This window comes from Bacillus rossius, assembly GCF_032445375.1.
Source record: "Bacillus rossius redtenbacheri isolate Brsri chromosome 9 unlocalized genomic scaffold, Brsri_v3 Brsri_v3_scf9_2, whole genome shotgun sequence".
Classification (NCBI taxonomy): Eukaryota; Metazoa; Arthropoda; class Insecta; order Phasmatodea; family Bacillidae; genus Bacillus; species Bacillus rossius.
In genome coordinates this window covers 27,286,968-27,311,228 of record NW_026962013.1, presented here as the reverse complement: position 1 = coordinate 27,311,228, position 24,261 = coordinate 27,286,968, and the positions used below count along the sequence as shown (strand labels likewise).

At 36.5% G+C, this 24,261-nt stretch overlaps 1 protein-coding gene across 2 annotated transcripts in view; it reads right to left on the bottom strand.

The window, feature by feature from the left end:
* Positions 1-1,295: 1,295 nt before the first annotated feature.
* Positions 1,296-24,261, bottom strand: part of LOC134542940 (neuropeptide CCHamide-1 receptor-like) — a 953,117-nt gene continuing 930,151 nt past the window's right edge. For both annotated transcript variants that reach the window (XM_063387552.1, XM_063387553.1), the window contains one exon: positions 1,296-6,001. In XM_063387552.1, the coding sequence (XP_063243622.1) occupies positions 4,716-5,978 (1,263 nt within the window). In that variant the 5' untranslated portion in view covers positions 5,979-6,001 and the 3' untranslated portion in view covers positions 1,296-4,715. The remainder of the gene's footprint in view (positions 6,002-24,261) is intronic.

The window sequence follows — 24,261 nt, the reverse complement described above, 5'->3', positions numbered from 1 at the left end:
CTCCTAAAAAGAATAACCATGCAAAAACGATCAGACCATTATTTGTAAGCGAAGTAAGTTATTTATAGCTTCCTAGGTGGTAGTGATCACTAGCATGTCATGCTCGTGGTGAGGATATTGGTATCTTTCAAATTTATGAGAGTTGAGTCGGTACCCATGTGGTTTGGAGCCCATTAAAATCTTGGACGAACCGTCACCTTGAGGGAAACCTATAAACCACAGATTTTTTGAACATGCCTGAATACTTTAGCCTTTGTGTAACTTTGGGATTTTTTTAACTTTACATTTAGGAATCAAAATCAGAACCTGTTGCGTAGTGACACGTATCCAGTGATGCAACAAAGATACTTGCTGCAATTTTCAAACCACTATTTTTGTAGTTTTTAATGGCTTAAGCTTCTTTGTTCGTTACTTTATACCTTTATGTCACACTTTTAACCTGTTTTTTTTTTTTTTTAATTAAAAAATATTCAGATGTTACACGAAGAAAATTACCTATTGAAGCATGTAAAAAAGGATTTGTGAATAGTGGACTTCTGTCACCTTGAGCTTCTGTGTAAAACTGATTTTTAAACCGTATAAAATTAACAAACATATTAATGTTATTGAAGTTTTTATTTCGTGAAAGTTACGTTGTAGATATGAAAAATTAGAGCTTGTTATTTAAGTGCTGTGCTACAAAAACTTGATAGCTGTGTTTTTAAGTGATTATTATTAGTATTAGGTAACCTTGAATATCAGTGTACTTTTTGTTTTGTTTATAAAAGTGAAACATTTTTGTCATTGCCACTGTTTTCTGACCAATCTTGGCCAGCAGTTTACTACAGTCAAATAAAACTAAAATATGTTTTAGAATAACAAAATGTCTGAGTTGAAGGATTATTATAAATCTTACATGTAAGAAACTGATTTTGATCTTGTTTGATAATTTGTACTCTGATTGACTGGTAACTTTGGCAGCACCCAACTTTTGTTTATCTGTACATTAAAGGTTTTTCTAGGAGGTATACAATTCTACTCATATTTTGTGATACCACTGAAAGTAAAATTCAATGAATGATAGTAACTAAAACATGGCAACTTTGAATAAATGTAATATTTAGTTTTGGGTGCATCTTAAAATTTGTATTTTTTTTTTTACTCCCATGGATTGTATAATATGTGAGCATTTATTCTACTTATAAAAATGTTAATTTAATATGAGATGTGGAATTTGAATTCTGTAACATGTTCACGTTTAAAAAATTTCTGCAAGACCTTTCCAAACTATTCAAGTCATAAATTAGTAAAAACAAAATCTTGACAAATATGGTCTTAATATTACACATTATTATTGACATAGGTACAGTATTAAAAACAAATATTTTCATGTTTCATATCAAAAGTAACAAGGGATTTTTGTACAAAGGTTTTAGTAATATAACATCTATTACATTTTCATAATTTACACAATTCATCACAAGGGCTATCTTGTGGTTATATACTTAAAGATCTCTCTATTAAAAATAACATTTAATACACCTGAATCACAGTCATAAACATTTTTTTCTGGAATGTTTCAAACTTTGACAAAACACATGTAGATTGTTTTACAAATAAAAATAAATATAACAATACAAACAATATAGTCAATAAAAATATATAAATCTCATGTTTAAAAATTTCTATACAACTGTAACTCTATAGAGAGCAAACATTTATATGACAGCATTTTTTTTTTTTAACTTTATTTATCATTTATATACAATATTATGACTGCAAAGTGTCTTCACCACAACAGCTTTCCATACAAAATCTGATTCAAAATTCCTTTAGTTAAGATGTTAATATTCCACTTGTTCAGTTATATCAAAGAAGTTTTTTTTTAAATCTAGAAATTTTAGAGATTTCAAGTATGTATTACTGCCTTGGCTTATTTGTTATTAGTTTGACATTATTACTAATAAAAAAAAAATTCTCAATCTGAACAGGGTCTTTACTGTGTATTTAAATGTTGCAGCCCAACTGACTCATCCATGCATAAAGCATTGAAGTTCACTCACAATTTGGATATTCTGCTTGTAAGGTTACAATTTAGTGTTAAGAGTTGACAGTTTTTGTGTAGTGGTAAGTACACTGGGAATGGAGGAGGTGCAGAGAGATAGGCAAAACCTTTAACCCGCATGGATAAAATTTGCAAGATAATTTGCTCTAGGGAATCATTTATTATGATTTCAAGACAATAGCTCTTTATCTTCTGAAATTATTTTAGAATACTAGTAAAATAAATTTAATAAGTTGTGCACAAATTAGGTTTTTGATTGATTGATTATAAATGCTATAAGTAATAGACACGCTTTTAATAAATGCCCACTTAGTTTTTTTTTTTTTTTTTACTTAGTAAGGTCCTTAATTTTTCACTTGACATTAAACATAATATATTTAATACCTTTAAAGATTAAAAAAAAAATTTAAGCTAAACATAGCTGATTGAGAGAATATGTGTATTCGTTCTGTATTCACAATGCTTTGGCCTTAATAATGTAAGGAAATATAATTTTTAGGTCTAAGGACTTATATATGTTGGCAGCACTGAAATAAGTAGTGGGAATAATAAAGATGTATGCAAAGCATGTTAAATTTGTCCTAATTATATCAATTAAATTACTCGTAACAAATGTTGATATTCTATACAGTATTTAGCAAAGAAATAATTTACAGTAGTTATAGTATAGTAAATTGTGTTATAATTATGTGTGTCTTTTTGAACAAAAGGTTTCCACCAATAATTTTTTTTTAATAATTAAAGTTACTTCCTTCTATATAAGGATACTTCTCTTTAAAATACAATACTCTAATAAAAAATTATTCCTATTTATCTCTTATGTATGTGAAACTATTTTGTCAGCTTTGTTAGAACCAAATTATGGTAAGTATCCTAGTAGCCTTTTTATAACATGATAGAAATCATATATTCTTTATTACATATGCAAATCCCTGCCTAAATGGCAAATTGTATGATTCACACACAGTACATATTTTTGTTGGCTAATACAGATGATTCATATTTTTTACATTGTCAAAATCTTTACTTAATGTTATCATGTTTATACATCCATAGCGGTAGCTTTATTTATAGTTAATCTCACTCAGGCTGTTACACACTCATAATACATGAAGCTACATATATAAATAACATAACATAGTTTCCAATCTTTAGCCTACATAATTTTTCACAGTTTTTGTACAAGCATGTTTCATATAGAACATCATTAGTTCTTCAAAAATTTACAAATATGTACATATAATTCTGTATTAAATAATCTTAACCTGTCATAATATAAAATGTATAGCAGTACACATAAACAATTAATTCACATTGATGTTATGATTATGTGCAAGAACAGTACAACCATACATTTCATTACATGTGTGTCTATACAGAGTTCACGGACAAGGATGACTTGCAAGCGTCATAAATAATCCCCAGTTGTGGTAGATTTGGTGATTTACATTTACAAAATATAAAATCAGATTCATTAATATTTATTTAGTAAAAATTTTATTCTAAGTATGACTAGCTTTAGGACACTGTTTTTAGTAATTACTAAATATTTCACTGTTGTAGTGTTTATGATAAAATATCTATTTCAGTATTACTGTGTCTTTTCTAGAGCTACATGCAAAGCACCAGTGCACAATGCATTAATTACCTAAGTAGTTTCATTATGTTAATTCAAACTTGATAAAAAAAATTCACAAATTAATATTTTTTAATTCACTGAAAAAAAATTATTCACTTCGATGATAAGTACGTATTTATTAAAATATTTAAGTTTCTAATTTTTACCGTAAACATATCTCTATAAGTTCAAAACACTACAAAATTTAATCTCTTCTTACTAATTAATTTAAAACAGCAACATTTCCAAAGTAATAGAAAGTTTGATAATGTTCTTTCTATTTGCAATTTGCAATGATATTTTTTCTATAACAGGTATAAATATTATGTTTTTTTTTTAAATAATAATAATATAATTATTTACAAATTTTATCCAATATATTTAGTTTTCCATATAAAATATCTTAACATAATCTTAACATAACTCAGGACCTCACAACACACTCAGATATAGGCCTTTTTACAAAGCTGGTATTTGCTAAGCAAAGATATATAGTCTTTAACTCGGCAGGTTTGGGAACAACGCCATGTTGGATTAGTGGTTTTGCCGGATTATTGAACGTCAATATAGTTTTAACAGGAACACTTAAGAAAATTATTGTAAGGACAGTAGAATGGTATTTATACAAGTTGTAATACGCTGCTGAATAGAAAAAAGTACCAATGATTGTTGTTCTTCAAAAAATCGTTACAAAATTTTATCCTTGGAATGTGAAACACACTATAAAATATGAAACTTTGTACTGAAAATAAAATTAGCAGTAACAATAAACTCTAAAAGGAATTTAAAATGCCGGCAGTGCAGTAATGCAACCTGGAGGCTGAGAGCGACCCGGAAAAATATGAACACCGGCGACTCGACTGGTGTCAGAGTGCAGAATGCAGAACGATAGAATTCACTGTACCTGGCATTTTCTCCATTCCTTTAAAATTCATACAGCTACGTAATAAATGTTACAGTCATTTGGCGTGATCTAGCGTTATGGGCCCCGGTTTTGCTCCCATGCTCACTGTTGTGTTTGTTCAAGATTCCCGGTGACCCAAACTGCCACTCTCAAGTCTTTTCGAAATTAAAGAGGGCTGTGTTGTTCGTTGTGTAATCCAGTTGGTGGCTGTGGTGCTTTAAAGTACTGTTCAGGTGTATCATGCTGTGTGAAGATGTCTCCCCGACTCTACTGCTGCCGTTCCCATGTCTCATGAATGCATGTTTACCAGCGGGACCCACACAGCAGCAGAAGAGGTACCTGTTGAAGTACCTTCTGAAAGTACTGCTGACGCAGTACAGCGCCACCGGGTTGATGCACGAGTTGATGAAGCTCAGGCAGAAGCCGATGATGCGGAATACGTGCCAGTAGTCATCATAGTCTTGCTCCGACGTCGGGCAGAAGTGGAACCACAGGGAGAATGTGTGGTAGGGGAGGAAGCAGGCGATGAAGATGAACACGAAAGCGAGCACCATCTTGGCGACCTTCTTCCGCCCTTGCACCTGCATCGACTGGCCCTGGAGCTCGCCGGGCATGTTTCTCGTGCTGAGCTCCAGGTGGCGAGCCATCAGCACATAGAAGAACGCGATGACGATCAGAGGGATCGCGTAGTACGCCAGGAACTTGAACATCACGATCGCTTGGCGGTAGATCATGCCATAGTCGTGCGGGAAAGGCGTGCAGAACACGATAGTGTGGTTCCCGCCTACCAGACGGCTCTCAAGGTCGGAGAACAGGACCGACGGCAGAGCGAAGACCACCGCCAGGACCCATATCCCCACGGCGACGACGAGCGTCACGGGCTTGGCCGTGACGTGGCCGCCACCGACGTGCCGGCGGATGGGGTTGACGATGACGCAGTACCTCTCGGCGCTGAGCGCGGTGAGCGTGAACACAGACACCGCGATGGACACGTCCTTGAAGTACTCGGAGAGCTTGCAGACGACGGCGCCGTAGGGCCACGACTCGACCGTGTATATGGTGGAGGTGACGGGCACGCAGGTGATGATGACCAGGAGGTCTCCCAGCGCCAGGCTGAAGATGTACGTGTTGGGCACGGTGCGCATGTTGCGGTGCCTCACGAAGATGAACACCAGCGTGCCGTTACCCAGGAAGCCGACGATGAAGATGATGGTGAAGAGAAGGGGAACGATGTAGGTCTCGGGTCGCTCCGTGTACGGGGAGTACTCGGTGGGATCGTTGGTGGTGACGCAGTCCGCGTCGTGGTGCGAGGTCTCGTTGCTCAGGTTGTAGGGGAATATCATGTCCGTTAACATCATGGAACTCGCGACTTCGATGAGTATATCCTCCGCATTTGACCGATACTGTTCCATTTTGAGAGGTAATCAGGACTGACCTGAAACACAACAAACAAGTAATTCAAACACCTTATCATATAATTATCTGGTGTGAGTCAGTAATGATAAAGGTCCTAACTGCTCAATTCTGAGCTTGAGGTTCAAACCCGGATTCTCTTAAGGAGGCTGCCTGACTGCGCGCACGAGCTCTAAAAGCGCAGGAATGCTAAGGGCGACAATGGCTCGTGCATCACAATCCTCCTCGCCTCTACGTGCCAGGCACCGAGCTTTCTTGCAGTGTTTGCGTCAGTATCGCGCCTGTATGGGACTTCAGCGGTGACCTTGTCATTTTATGCTGTAGTATTAAGAAAATGACTTCCTATACCACTTACAATACTAGGTTTGGAATTTTTGATACATAGCCTTTTTTCACTGTTAAAAAATACATGTTCAAGACGAAACCATGAAACGAATCTTTTATAGAAGAATGCAATAGGTCTTAAATGCTATTCGTAATCAGACATTTTCAAGAAATGTTGCTCTGTGAATGTTTCAATCCAAATTTTATTTTTTCAAAACTCCGTGCCATCGAGCAATATTAGTTAACTCTGTTACCTACTTACTTCCGTTACCCTGTGATTCTGATATTACTCTACCTGCTATAACTAAAGTATCGCTTTGAAAAATGAAAAATGTGTACGTGTCTGCCACGTGTAGTATAGATTTTAAACTTCACAGACTGGCTGTAGTTCCATGTCAGCTCACTAACGGTGCTGCAGGTAGCGTTAATGCTGTCATTTGTGTTTTGGAAAAGTAACTTGATAGTTAAAATATGATACATAAATTCGAGATTCGAGGGACTTAAGTTTAGTTATAGTACAGTGCAATATTACATATTATGTGTACGTTTGGTGTTTTTAAAATTCAGTAATGCGCAGCTTGTAACTTTTTATTTCGTTGCGTTACTTTTCGTTACGCTCTGATGACTTCATTGCCTCAACTGAAGGTCCTGCCACGTTCAAGCAGTCGCGTCTGTCTGATCTGTCTGGTGGTGCTGTCCGACTGTTCTTTCTGATGGATTTTCTGTAGCAACGTGCCACATTCACATTCACTTGTCTGATGCATCTGATGCACGTGATCATATGTATACTCTACATGCTTCTCACTGGAGAATATTGTTCATGACGTCAGACACAGATGGCGCTGACTGACCTGTTTGACTTCGTAAGTTCAAGTTCGCCAACTCTGGTCTGACAGATCCGTTTCACGCGACTGTTCCAACATCATTTGACGTCATAGGTCACGTGAACCAATCAAATGGTATATCCGCATCTGCACCATCAGCTCCGATACATCAGAGAGACGCGACCGGGCGAATGTGGCAGGGACTTCACCCTACCGGCTATATAGAAATCTAGATTCAAAAATGAAAGCAAATAAAAGTAAGTACTACAAACGTGTTTTCAAATTCTAGGCAATATTTTTACGTTTAAAAGTGACAAAACTAAAAACAGATTTAAAAATTGCCCAAGTCATCTGATTGGTGCCTCTTTACGAAAAGCGTTCATGAATACGTTGAGTTCGGATTATTAGTCCGGTTTCTCAATTTTCGTTTTTAAACGGTACCTTTAGTAGAGTGGAAATTACTAAAAATGGACTTTCTCAGAATCATTTTTAGGTAGATATTCTTGAAAGCACTCAAATGACTTGCAGTTCACCTATACATTTATTTCCCTGCCATACAATGTTCAAGGCTGCCACTCAGTTCTCACAATTGCCCTGTGCACGACGTAAAGACTGCGCGCCAGTCCACAGTCTTGCGCTTAGAGGCGATACTGCACTAGAAGTACCAGCGAATGTAGAACTTATCATGCTGCCTCACTATTATAAATAATCCCCTGCTGGGTAGGCGGGCCCCTTAACCTTTAACATACTAACCCACTTTCTTATGCTTTTAATAATGCTGGTGTGTATTCAGCATTCTGGGCGAGCTTTAAGAAAACGTATGTTAAAGTTCTGCAAAGTTGCGCACGTAAACGGAGGCGGGGCAGCACACTGAAATATGTAACGTTTTTATAGTGGTCGCATTTCACCGCCACGGGCTTATTTTTATATTCTTCTTCTTCTTCTTCTTCTTCTTCTTCTTCTACGCTGCGTGTTTGTTTCCCGGCTGTATTTCTCTCATCTATGCAGTGTGAGAAAGCGAGTATATGTCGCGTACATGCAAATGTAGGTTAAATTTATCTTTCCGTGCATACTGCACGTATTTTCTACGTATGTGGAATGTTGCGGGGCAAAGTAATCTAAAGGCAAAAAAAAAAATTAAATATGTATTTTTTTATGGAAGGTGATCTATAAACATTCGTTCATGCAGAGCACTCTGATCGAAGTTCGTGCAAAGATTCCTTATAGTTCAATAGCAAGGAGTTAGATAATTAAAGATGTGCCAGAAACTCGAGTTACCAAAGAGTTTTTCCCACTTCCCCATGAAATTGTTTTTTTTTTTGGCACTTAGATCACTTTGGCCGCAACGCTTCACATTTCTGGTTGTTATTCAGGTCACATTTTTCTTTCTTGAAAAGTTTATAAAGTGATGGGGTGAGTGAAAGGTGAAATAGTGTCTGGGACGTCGCAGAAAGAAATAGGCAATATGACTTGCGTCGTCAATGTAAGTTACGTTAATGTTTGTTCTTATCATTGAACTTTAGAGGTATGTAGTCTTTCAGGAAAAAATTGCAGGAATTTACAAAATTCCTAGGATTAAAATCTGTTCGATTAGTTTGCCAGCTATAATTTTGAATTCAAATGATCAGCAAATCGAAGAACTACGATTGCTTTTAATACTGGTTTCATAAACAAACTATACAAAAAATCTAATTACTGCTTGTCAAATACCAGTGCAGATAATATAACTTGGTAATCACGTTATCTATGTTTGTATCACAATTACTTTTAAAAGTGCACTGAAACAATTAAAACAGATTGTTAAAATAATAATTGTTGCTTAAGAACATCTTTTTTTTTTTTTTATTTAAAAGACTTTCATGTGTGGTATAGTCTGTGTATTGTACCTACTTCACATTTGACAGTTCTTGAAAGTAGTACAAGTGGAACCCATTTCCCAACTGTCATTTCAAAGTATCACATTATGTTTCTTTATGAACACTGTCAACTGAACAACAGTGGCAGAAAGGATAAGCAGACCCTGGTATTACTTTTGATAAATGTCAAATTTGAGACAAGTTACGTGACACGGAATACTTTAGTTGCATACGTGTGCAAGACTCAAATCTTAATAGCAGTATTTTATCATATATCTACAAATATTATAAAGAGACAGTACATATCTCTACAAACATTATAAAGAGAGAGTGTGAGTTTGTTTGAAATAAGTAAACTCTAAAACTGGTATATCGATTAGTAAAATGTTTTCCCTGTTTAAAAAAATCTCCATTGTTCGAGGTGAAAATATGCTATGTTTTATTATAGAACATTTATGGTTTCATGAGATATGGCAGTATTTATTTTCTTACTAAAATAATATAAAAATGATTAATTTGACTACATTCTTCTTATATCTCTTGAAATACGTCATTTGGTAGAAGTAATTTCGAGGAAATGGAACGGAAGTGCGTTACCACGGTGCTGCCAACTGTGGCGTATGGCGCGAACCAAAGTTCACAAAGCCAAAGGAAAATTTTTATAGTATTAACAGTTCAATAATTTTTCAACAACACTGGCAATATTTTAACACTCTTTCTTGTCGAAAATCAGGTCCAAAACCAGGGTTTAGTTTTTTTTACTTTTTATTTGCGCCGTTTCATTATATTGTTTAAAATATCAGTCTGCAAATGAAATGATTTGATAGCTGATGTAGCTGATTCGACCGCGAATTCTAGCGGCGATTGCGGAAACTACGAGTGATTTACGTTTTGAAATGTAGTTGAAAACACAATTTTCATATATTTATCACGCTCGGCATTATTTTAAAGGATTCAGCGTTCAATTTTCGTGTCTAAGTTTCGAATTATAAGTGTATTTATAACACTAGAACTCATTGGCTAGAGATTTGCAAAATTCGCGGATTCATTTGGTGATAGGCTAGAATTCAAACACATATACCTCTTAGATAATTTTGCTATTGGCTTACTGTTCATCTGGACGAATCTCAACCAGTTATAAACCCTCAACCAAAGAAGGATCTAATCACAGACAAACCAGCTGAGACGACTTACAAGTCGGCAGCCAATGAACTTGCGTTATTTGCCCGATTGTACAGAGGTATGTGCAGTCTATCCTGAAGGCCATCGAAACCGCAAATTTTGCAGGGCTCTACACATTGCTCGTTACCGAGGTTAGATGTTACACATCTTTGCCGAGTACTGAAAGACTCGCTCGCAGAATACGTGCCTCCCCGAGTTATTGCTTGAAAGTGGAAACGTAAGCATTCCTTGCGTCACGATGCGTGTGGAATCCACCAGCCCCCCTCCCCCTTCTCTAATCGGCTGACACGTTGTTGTCCATCGCATCTGGATACAGAGAGGCTGGGCCCGTGGCACACAAACCGATAATATTGTTTTTTTTTTTCTTTCCAATTCCGCCGATTCCAATATCGCCTGTGCGCGTTATCCGGTCCGATAAAACTGCCAGTCCAGGATCGGTAACTGATAAAAATCTTGGTCTCCACTGTTCAAATGGGGAAAAAAAAAAGAAAAAAAAGTACATATGTTTGTGCACACTTTCCAGGGATACTGCTCAATTAAACTCCACATTATGTTCCTCAGATCTTTTACGCGCTAGTTACGGTTGCAGAAGAACACACCTGTCATGATGGCATTTTTTTTTTTTAAATTTAAACTACCGTGTCCAAGTTTGACTTGTATCATTTTACAAATTGTTGAAGAATAAATAATACAACAAAAACAAAACACTGAGTTGCAAAAGGTTTGGGAGCACCTGAAACTTGGAAATGTCAAGAAAATAACTTTGGAAGGTTAGGAAAACAGTTGGTTAATACAAAATTTCGATATGAGATAGTGTTATATATGAAGAAAACATTTATAAATGTAAAATTCGCCAAAAGAAACAAAACTAGGCTACATTCAAGGGAATGTAAAGTGCTTGGTTTTGTGAAAGAATTTGTAATAAAATTAAATAAAAATGTAAGTATAAAAGAAGAGTAAACAATTGCCAACAATTCCCGCTTAAAACAGCTGAACTCTGAATAATATTTCAGACGTCATGATTCAGGCTCAGGATGGCTTGAATTTAATTCTTTTAAGGAGATTTAAGCCTCTGGCATTTTTTTTCATATTTCCTAAAAATTGGAAAGTTTCCCCTCGAATGAGGAAAATATTTTTAGACATTTTGAGGATTTCTGAGTCAGTTTTGAGGAATTTTGTGGAAAATTTTCGCCGCCATGACGACACAATTAAATATGGCGGTCGGAACCACGTCACCAAAACCTTGAACCTTCGCTCGGAGCCCCCAATACATACTACTGCTATCTCCCGGAAAAAAAACAACTCACAACTCAACGTCAAGCCGAGAACAGTTGACAGGCCAGTAAATACAAATAAAAAAAAAATCATAAAAGTGTCCTAGTTTTCAGGTTATATATAAACATTTTTTAAACGTTTTTAAATCCCCAAAAAATTATTTAATACTGTGGCTTAATGTTTTTTTACGCAATCATAAAAAACCCTATTATTGATAATAAAAAAAACCACTGCAGTTATGCTAGGTTTCTTTCTGACAACCAGGCCAACTTTTCCACGGTGAATGTGCAAGGAAAAATAGTTCGTGTGCTCGTGTATGCGCGTTATAAGATATAACTTTGCGTAATAAAAAAAACTATCTTTGATTTTTAATAAAAATAATTAATATAAATAACATAATAAAATGACTGGAGTGATATTATAAACACGGATGGAAACGTATAAATTAAATCAAATTAAAAAAATGTAAATAAATACTCAGTATTCAATATTAATATAAACGTGTGTATAAAATCAATAATTTAATTTATTAAAATATTTGAAATAAATATTAATTAATAATGAAAATCAATAAAATTCTGGATATGTATAATACATTAATTATAATTATTTATTAAATAATAATGCAAATAAATTATACATACAGGGACATAGCTTCACTTACATAAATTAACTTGAAAATACACTTCAAAAAGTGTATAAACACAATTTATACCACTAATGTTCACAATAAATGTTTTTAATTATGTGGACCAGTATTCACTATCAGTCACGTAAGTATAATATTTAAAATCACAAATATAATTTTTATTTGTATGCAGAATTTATTAAGCACTTTTTTTTTTTTCATTCTGTGAAAATTTCGTCGAATGGTGTGCGCGTATCCCAAAACGTCACTCTCATTTTTATTCATAACGCGCCTAAAGAAGTATAACTTTAAAAATAAAGTTATACATGCTATATTTTTTGGGGAAAATACTGTTTGGAAGACTTGCGTGGCAAACAATTTTTAATCGCATAAATTTGACTAGTAATACGGTAAAAAAATTACTTTGCTAATGTAGCAAGTTATTTAAAAAAAATGCTAATTAAAGCTAATAACTTGCTAAGTAAGTAAAGTAATTTTTTTTTACACTGTAAATAGTCAAAGTTATTCAACTAAAAGTTGTCCATCAGTCGTGGGAAATATTTTTCCTCCAAAAGAATAGCATGTTTTATTTTATTTTGAATTGTTATCTGTAATAGGGTTGTTTATGATTGCGTACCAAAACGTTTTGTCACAGTATCTTATACTTTGGTGCAGGGTAAGGGATTAAAACTTAAGAAAGAAAAGCCTATAAATGTTTAATTACGACACATTTTTAATTTGAGTTTTTTGATTCAAAATCATGATTAATTGGCCTATAAAATGTTGTCGGTTTGAAGTTGAATTATGTAAAATCCTGTTAAAAACCACTAGCTGATGTACTCCTGATTTGCTACCGCAGTGTACAGGCAGATCTTTCTCAAACTTCTAATTCATTACCGATGGTTCTTTCCCCTCGTGGGTACGAAATCACCGCGTCTCAAAACGAAAATAAAATAAACTTAATTTAATTTTCAAAATCAAAACATGAAAAAGATTATCGTTGGAACTATGATAACCGAAATAAAAAAGGCCACCATCTTGGATTTAATAGTTCTTTAGGGTCTTCGAATTTGCAATTATTTAACCCCTAGACTACTGTTTCAATATCATGCAACTATGATTAAAGAATTACTGGATTAAGATCCGAAAGTAAATAACGCATTAAAATGTATTTGCCACTCCTGAAAATGAAGAAATCATCAGCAATGCGATAGACATTGCCAAGAGATGAAGAAAACACCAACAATGCAAAAGCAGTTGCCAGGAGTTGTAGAAAGCAAAACAAATCAATATTCGTGGCCAGGAGATGAAGGAATCATCAACAATGCAATAGTCGTTGTCAGTACACGAAGACAGCATCAACAATGCAATAGCAGCCAGGAGACGAAGAAAACATCAACAATAGGAGACGAAGAAAGCATCAACTATTCAATATTCGTTGCCAGGAGATGAAAGCATCAACAATGCAATGACCGTTGCCAGGATATAAAGAAAGCGTTATCAAAGCAATAGCCGTTGCCCGGAGATGGAAAAAGTATTAACAATGCAATAGTCGTTGCCGGTAGATTACCGGGTAACTGTGGTCAAAAATGGACGATAGACACAGACCAATTTGTGTAGAAGTACCTAAGCAAAGTTCATCCTGATGCCATAAAATAACACGAATTTTGCAGGTATCTAGTAATAAGATACGGAACTGTTGGTCCCAATGCATTATCGTTTGGAAAAGGTGTGAGACAGGCAAGGTCCAAATTAAATTCTATGCAGTTGTTGACAAGAAAAATCTCCAGAAATTTTCAATTGTCATATTAGCTTTAAATGCATTATACAATAATCAAACACTTTTTTTTCTAACCTTGGGTACTTCACAATGGTAGAAAAAGTTAATCATTCATGTATAAATATTCGCTACATCACTCATTAGCCAAAGCCAACTTCTGTCTGAAGCTTCTTTGACTTATATTTTCCCGTAGAATAGCGTGATACTTATAGCCAATTATGATAGTTTATTTGCTGTTTTATATAAAAACAAGTCTTGCCAAACAAAAAAAATTGGATTCATTTTATGTCACAGAAACTAAACAATCCTGGATAGAATTCGTCCACAAATTAAGTTAAAGGGTATACGCCTCATTTGGACTGACAACATCTTGTACCTATTTGGCATTCCCGTCGTCTAGAGTTGATTGTGCTTTGAAGGAGGAACTTCATGTCCGCAAGTCACCAACAGTCCCATTCAGTTCCCAAGAAAGACGCCGAATAAAACGAATTACGATAAAGCTCATTGTCGTCGAGAACTCGGATGCTGTGAGCAGGCCAATTTCTCCTTTGTTGAATTTAGCCTGCTCAAGAAATCCCTTCACTCGGATGCATGTTGGCTCTTGGGCCGTTACAACATGTTGGTGAAAGGGAAAAAAAGGGGGGGGGGGGGCGAGGGAAGCGTTAGTAAGTAAACTTGAGGGTGCAAAACATGTTTCTCACCCCTTCTCTCTTCGTTCTCCACTTTTACATTTATAACTCGTTTTTGCTCGTTGGGGGTTGTAGTACTAGTAAAGTAGCACAGAGAATTGAAAACTGTATCTATTTATGTTTATTCCGTCGTTGCTTAGCTACCAGCAGCGGCACTGTTTTTTTTTTTTTTTTTTTTTTTTTTGCCGTGGTACAATAATACCTAACGATATTTCTAAACATTCTTTTATTTTTGGAGCATTTAAGAGCGTTATTACATAAATTGTGTTTATGTAACTAGAGGTCGTTTTGGTCTCTGGCGGTGTTTCTGAATGGCGTCATGTGATTGGCCGTTGCTCCGGCGACGCGGCGCTTCAAACTTTCAGAACAGTTACATTGTTCGAATCTTTGAGGCGTCCGGCCCATCGCATGATGGGAACAAGAACACCTCCAAAACAAGTCGTTTGGCCCGTCCCAGATGGAGAGCCTGTCTCATCTGACAGTGAGGCAATTAAGGACCTAAAGTACTGCATAAAGAGTGCAAAGACACACAAAACGTGTGTGATAAGTTGCAGTAACATATACGGGTGTAGTGTATTTAGAAAAAAGTGAGACGTATAAGGTAACAGCGGGTTATGTTAATTAATGCATGCTAATTAAATAAAATTATCCATTTTCTCATTAAAAGAAAGATGGAGCTGTATATTTGGCAGGAATATACGCACTTCCAACTGCCTAAAATATGCTTAATTTAGTGATTGTAGGTACCGCACAAACATGGGAAAATAATTTTTAAATGAGTAAAAGAAACACGAAATTCATTTTTATAACTAAATTTTTATTTATAACCGATGATGCAAAGAAGTAGTATATAATAGGGGAGTCTGGGACAGGCGCCAGGCGCTGGAGCCGAGAGCCGGTCCGCCATCTTGGATTGTGACGTCACGGCGACCATCTTGGATGAGTGTAACGGGACACAGCGTAACGGGACAAGTTTTACCTTGACCTTTGACCCTCAAAATCCGCCAAAATTGGGCAAAAATTGCCCAAAATTCCACAAAATTCGTCAAAATTTACATTTCTGTGAAAAAAATTCCGCCAAAAATTCTCGAAAAATTCCACAATTTAAAAATCAGGATTTCGAAAATCCTCAAAAGTCGTTTTGTCCTAGAAAGAACCCAAATTCCTAAAAGCGGCTTAAAACTCCTAAGAGCTAGCCGCTCTAAGCCGCAGAGGTCATGACCTTGAAAATTAGGATGCCATGACAGCCATTTTGAATGATGACGTCACCGTTACAATTTCCGTTACGGCCGCCATCTTTAACTTTTTTATTTATTATCTGATTTAAACGAAATTTTTTTTAAAATTTATAAAAAAATTCACTTAATAAAAATTTAATAAAATATTAATAAAAAAATTACTTTTACGACACGGAGCTCGGAGCCCTCGGTTCGAACCCGGTGAGGGCAAAAAAATAAAAATGGCGACCGATCCTTCCCCCCGTGGTGACTTTTGGCAGGCTGACTCCCACCACTTTTTTTCAAAGCATATATATCGTCACCTAGTATGACATCATGTCCGCCATCTTGTCTTCGTTGCTGGAGACCACCATCTTGTTTTCGTCGGCGAGAGTGCACTGACGCCATGTTAGTTTAGTTCTTATCCGCTAGAGTGCAGTAATCATTTAGTACTGTGACACCCACCATCTTGAAATTTGGCCGCCATCTTGGAATCGTGTAATTATTTAGCTAGAAATTCGGGAAAAGTTCCAAAATTCATTAAATAAATCACTCATTAACTTACATATTGATTCGATTGATTCCTGTCCTCGGTTCGATACCCGATCGATGCAATAATGTTTAATTTTATGTAAAAAATAATAATTTCAATAAACCATGTTCAACATTCGTAAAGAGACTTTAAATCATCTACTACCATCATCCTATCAGACAACAAGACCACCATATTGGAAATTCGTAATTGTAATGCTAGAGATTCGGGAAAAAGTTCAAAAATCATTAAATAAATTTGTAATCCATATAATGATTGATTGGATCGACTTAGGTCCTTGGTTCAATCCCTGGCCGATACAAAACAACTTTAATTTAAAAAAATACTAAAAAAGTGTTAGGTTTGAGAAAATAAAAACACCACAAGTTCTTTTAAAAAAATTTTATTACATAAATTCAATACACTACTACAAGTACAAAAAAAACACTGACAAATTACTAAAGCCTTTTGGATTCCTCGATTCAAACAGTCTTCTTATTGTACGGACTAAGCCTTTTACATGACTTTAAATGTCTATCCGATCCGGTCATCACCGCAGCCAGAGACGGACTGAAGTTCATATCACTTATATAGTCTCATTAGCCGGTACAACACATGAGTCAAATCAATAACCATGTTCATTATACGTCTCGGAGCATTTTTTATAATGACGATGTAAGCTATCGAGACGTGAAATTAGTTTATTGCACTTATTGCACTGAAATTGTATTCTTTGAACATTATAAGAACAACCGCTTCTTTCATGTCTGCGAGCATTTGAGGTGATAGTAAATGATACACCACAGTATTTGCACTGATGCGAAGTACGCTCTTCATTAATTGAAGTATTCAATGCTGATGAAACTTCAGCTAATGGTGGAACAGCACATATCGAAGTCTCCTCCAGTGTTGTCAGAGGCGTTGCCAACGGGATCTGCTCCAACATCGTCGGCGCCGACGTCATGGTTCCCGTAGTCGATGGTACATCCTCCATCGAGTACGACGTTAAAGTCGGCAAAGATGCCATCGAAGTCTCAAGAACAAGCAATTACACGTCTTATGCACCAGAAGAAATAAACTAGGTGATCCTTACACCGCCGACGTCAGCATCAAACTGAGCGTCCTGCTGTCTAGGACTCGCTTATATACATGCACCGTATGGAATAATACGCTAGTCAAACCAAGAACATTTTACTAAAATACTAGAGTCAAAACAACATTAAAAAAATAGAAGCACCATCAAAAAAAAAAGGAAGCACACTTGGAAGCACCTTCAAAAAAGGAAAAAAAAAATTGGAAGCACCATCAAAAAAAGGAAGCACACTTGGAAGTACCTACAAAAAAGGAAAAAAAAATTGGAAGCACCGACTACGAAAAGGCAGCACATTTGGAAGCACCGACTACTTAAAGGCAGCACATTTGGCAGCACCGACAACGAAAAGGCAGCACATTTGGCAGCACCGACAACGAAAAGGCAGCACATTTGGCAGCACCGACAACGAAAAGGCAGCACATTTGGAAGCACCGACAACGATAAGGCAGCACATTTGGAAGCACCGACAACGAAAAGGCAGCACATTTGGAAGCACCGACAACGAAAAGGCAGCACATTTGGAAGCACCGACAACGAAAAGGCAGCACATTTGGAAGCACCGACAACAAAAAGGCAGCACATTTGGAAGCACCGACAACGAAAAGACAGCACATTTGGAAGCACAATAAAAAAAGGCAGCACATTTGGAAGCACCGACAACGAAAAGGCAGCACATTTGGAAGCACCGACATCTAAAAGACAGCACCGCCATCGAAAAGGCAGCACATTTGGAAGCACCGACAACGAAAAGGCAGCACATTTGGAAGCACCGACAACGAAAAGGCAGCACATTTGGAAGCACCGACAACGAAAAGGCAGCACATTTGGAAGCACCGACAACGAAAAGGCAGCACATTTGGAAGCACCGACAACGAAAAGGCAGCACATTGGAAGCACCGACAACGAAAAGGCAGCACATTTGGAAGCACCGCCAACGAAAAGGCAGCACATTTTGGATGCATCATCGAATAAGGAAGCACATTTGGAAGCTCCATCAACTAAAAAAGGCAAAAAGGAAGCACAAGTTACGAGATCTAAGTCTTAGTAAGAAATCATAATACAAGAAATAAAAACATTACATTCTTATAATTTAAATTATTTATTTTATTGCTTTACATTATACAAATGCAAGTAAAACAAGTCAATATTGTATGTAGCCAGCATTCCTCAGTTCCTTGAGTATGAAGGATATTTCTTTGATGCACGAATAGTTTCCTGCACAAAGCGAACCATGTAGTAGTCTTAGCCGGTCAACCAATATGTTTGGATCTTTCCATGATGTGTAATCATTCTCTTCTACCACCATCTTCCTTGCACCTTTATAATAAATATTATGATCTCTGGTGTCTTCCGTTTTACCACCAACCTCAGGGTAACTTTCATGTTTGAAACGGTGATCATCACAAGCTTCATCAGATTTATTTCATATATCACGTCGTTTCCATCGTTTCGGTCTCAGGACACCGCCACATTCTTAGATCTTGGCATCTTTAGGTGCTTCATCATAGTCTATGTCTTTGTCAACAGCCTCAGAGTCACTGTAACAATCACCGTAGAAGGAATCGTCTTCACCCAATTTACCGTAATAATTCGATGTTGATGATGTTGAAGTGTCTTTATCGTCTTCGTGCTTCCTTTTTAGGAGTCCATCATTTTTACAAAGTAGGAAAGATCTACTTGAATTCGGCTGGAATATATTCTCACTTTTCACGTTAAGGATTCTTCCATTGTCTTCATTCTTCCGTAAATCATCAACCTTCTTCAATTTAAGTTCTTTGTCGAGATCGGAAGAGCCAAGAAAATTATTGTCGTAATGCCGATCACTCTTCCTTAGGCTAGTAGATTCATCGTTGTCCTCTAGCTTGTACGCAGGCTTGGCGCTACAAGTTCTGCCATGTCTTTTTAGGCTCTCTCTCCGCGTAAACGACTTGCTACATCGAACACAACTTATCATATTGCGCAGTGGATTTTTAACACAGTCATTCTTCTCGTGTTGTCTTTTATTCTTTCTCAAGATAAACTCTTTACTGCAAAACTTACACCTATGTTCTTTCGATACAGCGTCAGATCCCAAATCGGAATTCATATTAGTTACTGAGACTAATGCTAGATACCAATTGAGTGTTTTAAATTAGATTCAATACTTAAATAGAAATTTTTTCATATTTCATCAGCGAGAATTAATATATCTCCTGCAAAAGTACTTTATGCATGTAGTTCTGCTTTTCAACAACAGATGTCGCCACATGTTGCTTGCAGGTAAATAATATTTAGTTCTTTTATGCGGGATGCGGGATGCTCACTAACGATCGCAAAAGAAGGATGGCTTCGCTAGACTCCAAGGAAAAGGAAGTTCGTCTTGCATGTTGGTGCTCCACAGATGTCTCATGGCGTAATATTAATTTGACTGAGTAATGATATTTGTCAATTCCACCTGATAAAAATATTGCAAGTTTTGATTTAGTAGCAGAAATTATCGAATTAAATGTAACTCCAATTAAAATGACATGTCTCAATAGACAAAAAAAAATCCATGCAGAGAGTGGTTCCTCAGAATAGTCAGAAACACTTGAAGAAACCACAGGAATGATTGCAAGAACACGGGAAAAACCATCAAATTATTGACATTAATAATCAGGAGCACACGGAGAAAACCATCATAATATTGGCAAGAATAATCAGGAGCACACGGAGAAAACCATCATAATATTGACCAGATTAATCAGAAGTACTCGGAGAAAACCACCACATGTTTTCCTTGATATCATAAAATTACAGGAAAAAAATATTTAAAAACAAAAATAAATTAATAAAAAAATAAAAAAATTGCATAAACAGTTTCTGCTAGCTTGTAAACTTATCATTGTTGAGCAAAGATAGAGTTCTTGTACAAGCCAGAAACTGTTTATGCAATTTTTTTATTTTTTTATTAATTTATTTTTGTTTTTAAATATTTTTTTCCTGTAATTTTATGATATCAAGGAAAACATGTGGTGGTTTTCTCCGAGTACTTCTGATTAATCTGGTCAATATTATGATGGTTTTCTCCGTGTGCTCCTGATTATTCTTGCCAATATTATAATGGTTTTCTCCGTGTGCTCCTGATTATTAATGTCAATAATTTGATGGTTTTTCCCGTGTTCTTGCAATCATTCCTGTGGTTTCTTCAAGTGTTTCTGACTATTCTGAGGAACCACTCTCTGCATGGATTTTTTTTTGTCTATTGAGACATGTCATTTTAATTGGAGTTACATTTAATTCGATAATTTCTGCTACTAAATCAAAACTTGCAATATTTTTATCAGGTGGAATTGACAAATATCATTACTCAGTCAAATTAATATTACGCCATGAGACATCTGTGGAGCACCAACATGCAAGACGAACTTCCTTTTCCTTGGAGTCTAGCGAAGCCATCCTTCTTTTGCGATCGTTAGTGAGCATCCCGCATCCCGCATAAAAGAACTAAATATTATTTACCTGCAAGCAACATGTGGCGACATCTGTTGTTGAAAAGCAGAACTACATGCATAAAGTACTTTTGCAGGAGATATATTAATTCTCGCTGATGAAATATGAAAAAATTTCTATTTAAGTATTGAATCTAATTTAAAATACTCAATTGGTATCTAGCATTAGTCTCAGTAACTAATATGAATTCCGATTTGGGATCTGACGCTGTATCGAAAGAACATAGGTGTAAGTTTTGCAGTAAAGAGTTTATCTTGAGAAAGAATAAAAGACAACACGAGAAGAATGACTGTGTTAAAAATCCACTGCGCAATATGATAAGTTGTGTTCGATGTAGCAAGTCGTTTACGCGGAGAGAGAGCCTAAAAAGACATGGCAGAACTTGTAGCGCCAAGCCTGCGTACAAGCTAGAGTACAACGATGAATCTACTAGCCTAAGGAAGAGTGATCGGCATTACGACAATAATTTTCTTGGCTCTTCCGATCTCGACAAAGAACTTAAATTGAAGAAGGTTGATGATTTACGGAAGAATGAAGACAATGGAAGAATCCTTAACGTGAAAAGTGAGAATATATTCCAGCCGAATTCAAGTAGATCTTTCCTACTTTGTAAAAATGATGGACTCCTAAAAAGGAAGCACGAAGACGATAAAGACACTTCAACATCATCAACATCGAATTATTACGGTAAATTGGGTGAAGACGATTCCTTCTACGGTGATTGTTACAGTGACTCTGAGGCTGTTGACAAAGACATAGACTATGATGAAGCACCTAAAGATGCCAAGATCTAAGAATGTGGCGGTGTCCTGAGACCGAAACGATGGAAACGACGTGATATATGAAATAAATCTGATGAAGCTTGTGATGATCACCGTTTCAAACATGAAAGTTACCCTGAGGTTGGTGGTAAAACGGAAGACACCAGAGATCATAATATTTATTATAAAGGTGCAAGGAAGATGGTGGTAGAAGAGAATGATTACACATCATGGAAAGATCCAAACATATTGGTTGACCGGCTAAGACTACTACATGGTTCGCTTTGTGCAGGAAACTATTCGTGCATCAAAGAAATATCCTTCATACTCAAGGAACTGAGGAATGCTGGCTACATACAATATTGACTTGTTTTACTTGCATTTGTATAATGTAAAGCAATAAAATAAATAATTTAAATTATAAGAATGTAATGTTTTTATTTCTTGTATTATGATTTCTTACTAAGACTTAGATCTCGTAACTTGTGCTTCCTTTTTGCCTTTTTTAGTTGATGGAGCTTCCAAATGTGCTTCCTTATTCGATGATGCATCCAAAATGTGCTGCCTTTTCGTTGGCGGTGCTTCCAAATGTGCTGCCTTTTCGTTGTCGGTGCTTCCAATGTGCTGCCTTTTCGTTGTCGGTGCTTCCAAATGTGCTGCCTTTTCGTTGTCGGTGCTTCCAAATGTGCTGCCTTTTCGTTGTCGGTGCTTCCAAATGTGCTGCCTTTTCGTTGTCGGTGCTTCCAAATGTGCTGCCTTTTCGTTGTCGGTGCTTCCAAATGTGCTGCCTTTTCGATGGCGGTGCTGTCTTTTAGATGTCGGTGCTTCCAAATGTGCTGCCTTTTCGTTGTCGGTGCTTCCAAATGTGCTGCCTTTTTTTTATTGTGCTTCCAAATGTGCTGTCTTTTCGTTGTCGGTGCTTCCAAATGTGCTGCCTTTTTGTTGTCGGTGCTTCCAAATGTGCTGCCTTTTCGTTGTCGGTGCTTCCAAATGTGCTGCCTTTTCGTTGTCGGTGCTTCCAAATGTGCTGCCTTTTCGTTGTCGGTGCTTCCAAATGTGCTGCCTTTACGTTGTCGGTGCTTCCAAATGTGCTGCCTTATCGTTGTCGGTGCTTCCAAATGTGCTGCCTTTTCGTTGTCGGTGCTGCCAAATGTGCTGCCTTTTCGTTGTCGGTGCTGCCAAATGTGCTGCCTTTTCGTTGTCGGTGCTGCCAAATGTGCTGCCTTTAAGTAGTCGGTGCTTCCAAATGTGCTGCCTTTTCGTAGTCGGTGCTTCCATTTTTTTTTTCCTTTTTTGTAGGTGCTTCCAAGTGTGCTTCCTTTTTTTGATGGTGCTTCCAATTTTTTTTTTCCTTTTTTGAAGGTGCTTCCAAGTGTGCTTCCTTTTTTTTTTGATGGTGCTTCTATTTTTTTAATGTTGTTTTGACTCTAGTATTTTAGTAAAATGTTCTTGGTTTGACTAGCGTATTATTCCATACGGTGCATGTATATAAGCGAGTCCTAGACAGCAGGACGCTCAGTTTGTTGCTGACGTCGGCGGTGTAAGGATCACCTAGTTTATTTCTTCTGGTGCATAAGACGTGTAATTGCTTGTTCTTGAGACTTCGATGGCATCTTTGCCGACTTTAACGTCGTACTCGATGGAGGATGTACCATCGACTACGGGAACCATGACGTCGGCGCCGACGATGTTGGAGCAGATCCCGTTGGCAACGCCTCTGACAACACTGGAGGAGACTTCGATATGTGCTGTTCCACCATTAGCTGAAGTTTCATCAGCATTGAATACTTCAATTAATGAAGAGCGTACTTCGCATCAGTGCAAATACTGTGGTGTATCATTTACTATCACCTCAAATGCTCGCAGACATGAAAGAAGCGGTTGTTCTTATAATGTTCAAAGAATACAATTTCAGTGCAATAAGTGCAATAAACTAATTTCACGTCTCGATAGCTTACATCGTCATTATAAAAAATGCTCCGAGACGTATAATGAACATGGTTATTGATTTGACTCATGTGTTGTACCGGCTAATGAGACTATATAAGTGATATGAACTTCAGTCCGTCTCTGGCTGCGGTGATGACCGGATCGGATAGACATTTAAAGTCATGTAAAAGGCTTAGTCCGTACAATAAGAAGACTGTTTGAATCGAGGAATCCAAAAGGCTTTAGTAATTTGTCAGTGTTTTTTTTGTACTTGTAGTAGTGTATTGAATTTATGTAATAAAATTTTTTTAAAAGAACTTGTGGTGTTTTTATTTTCTCAAACCTAACACTTTTTTAGTATTTTTTTAAATTAAAGTTGTTTTGTATCGGCCAGGGATTGAACCAAGGACCTAAGTCGATCCAATCAATCATTATATGGATTACAAATTTATTTAATGATTTTTGAACTTTTTCCCGAATCTCTAGCATTACAATTACGAATTTCCAATATGGTGGTCTTGTTGTCTGATAGGATGATGGTAGTAGATGATTTAAAGTCTCTTTACGAATGTTGAACATGGTTTATTGAAATTATTATTTTTTACATAAAATTAAACATTATTGCATCGATCGGGTATCGAACCGAGGACAGGAATCAATCGAATCAATATGTAAGTTAATGAGTGATTTATTTAATGAATTTTGGAACTTTTCCCGAATT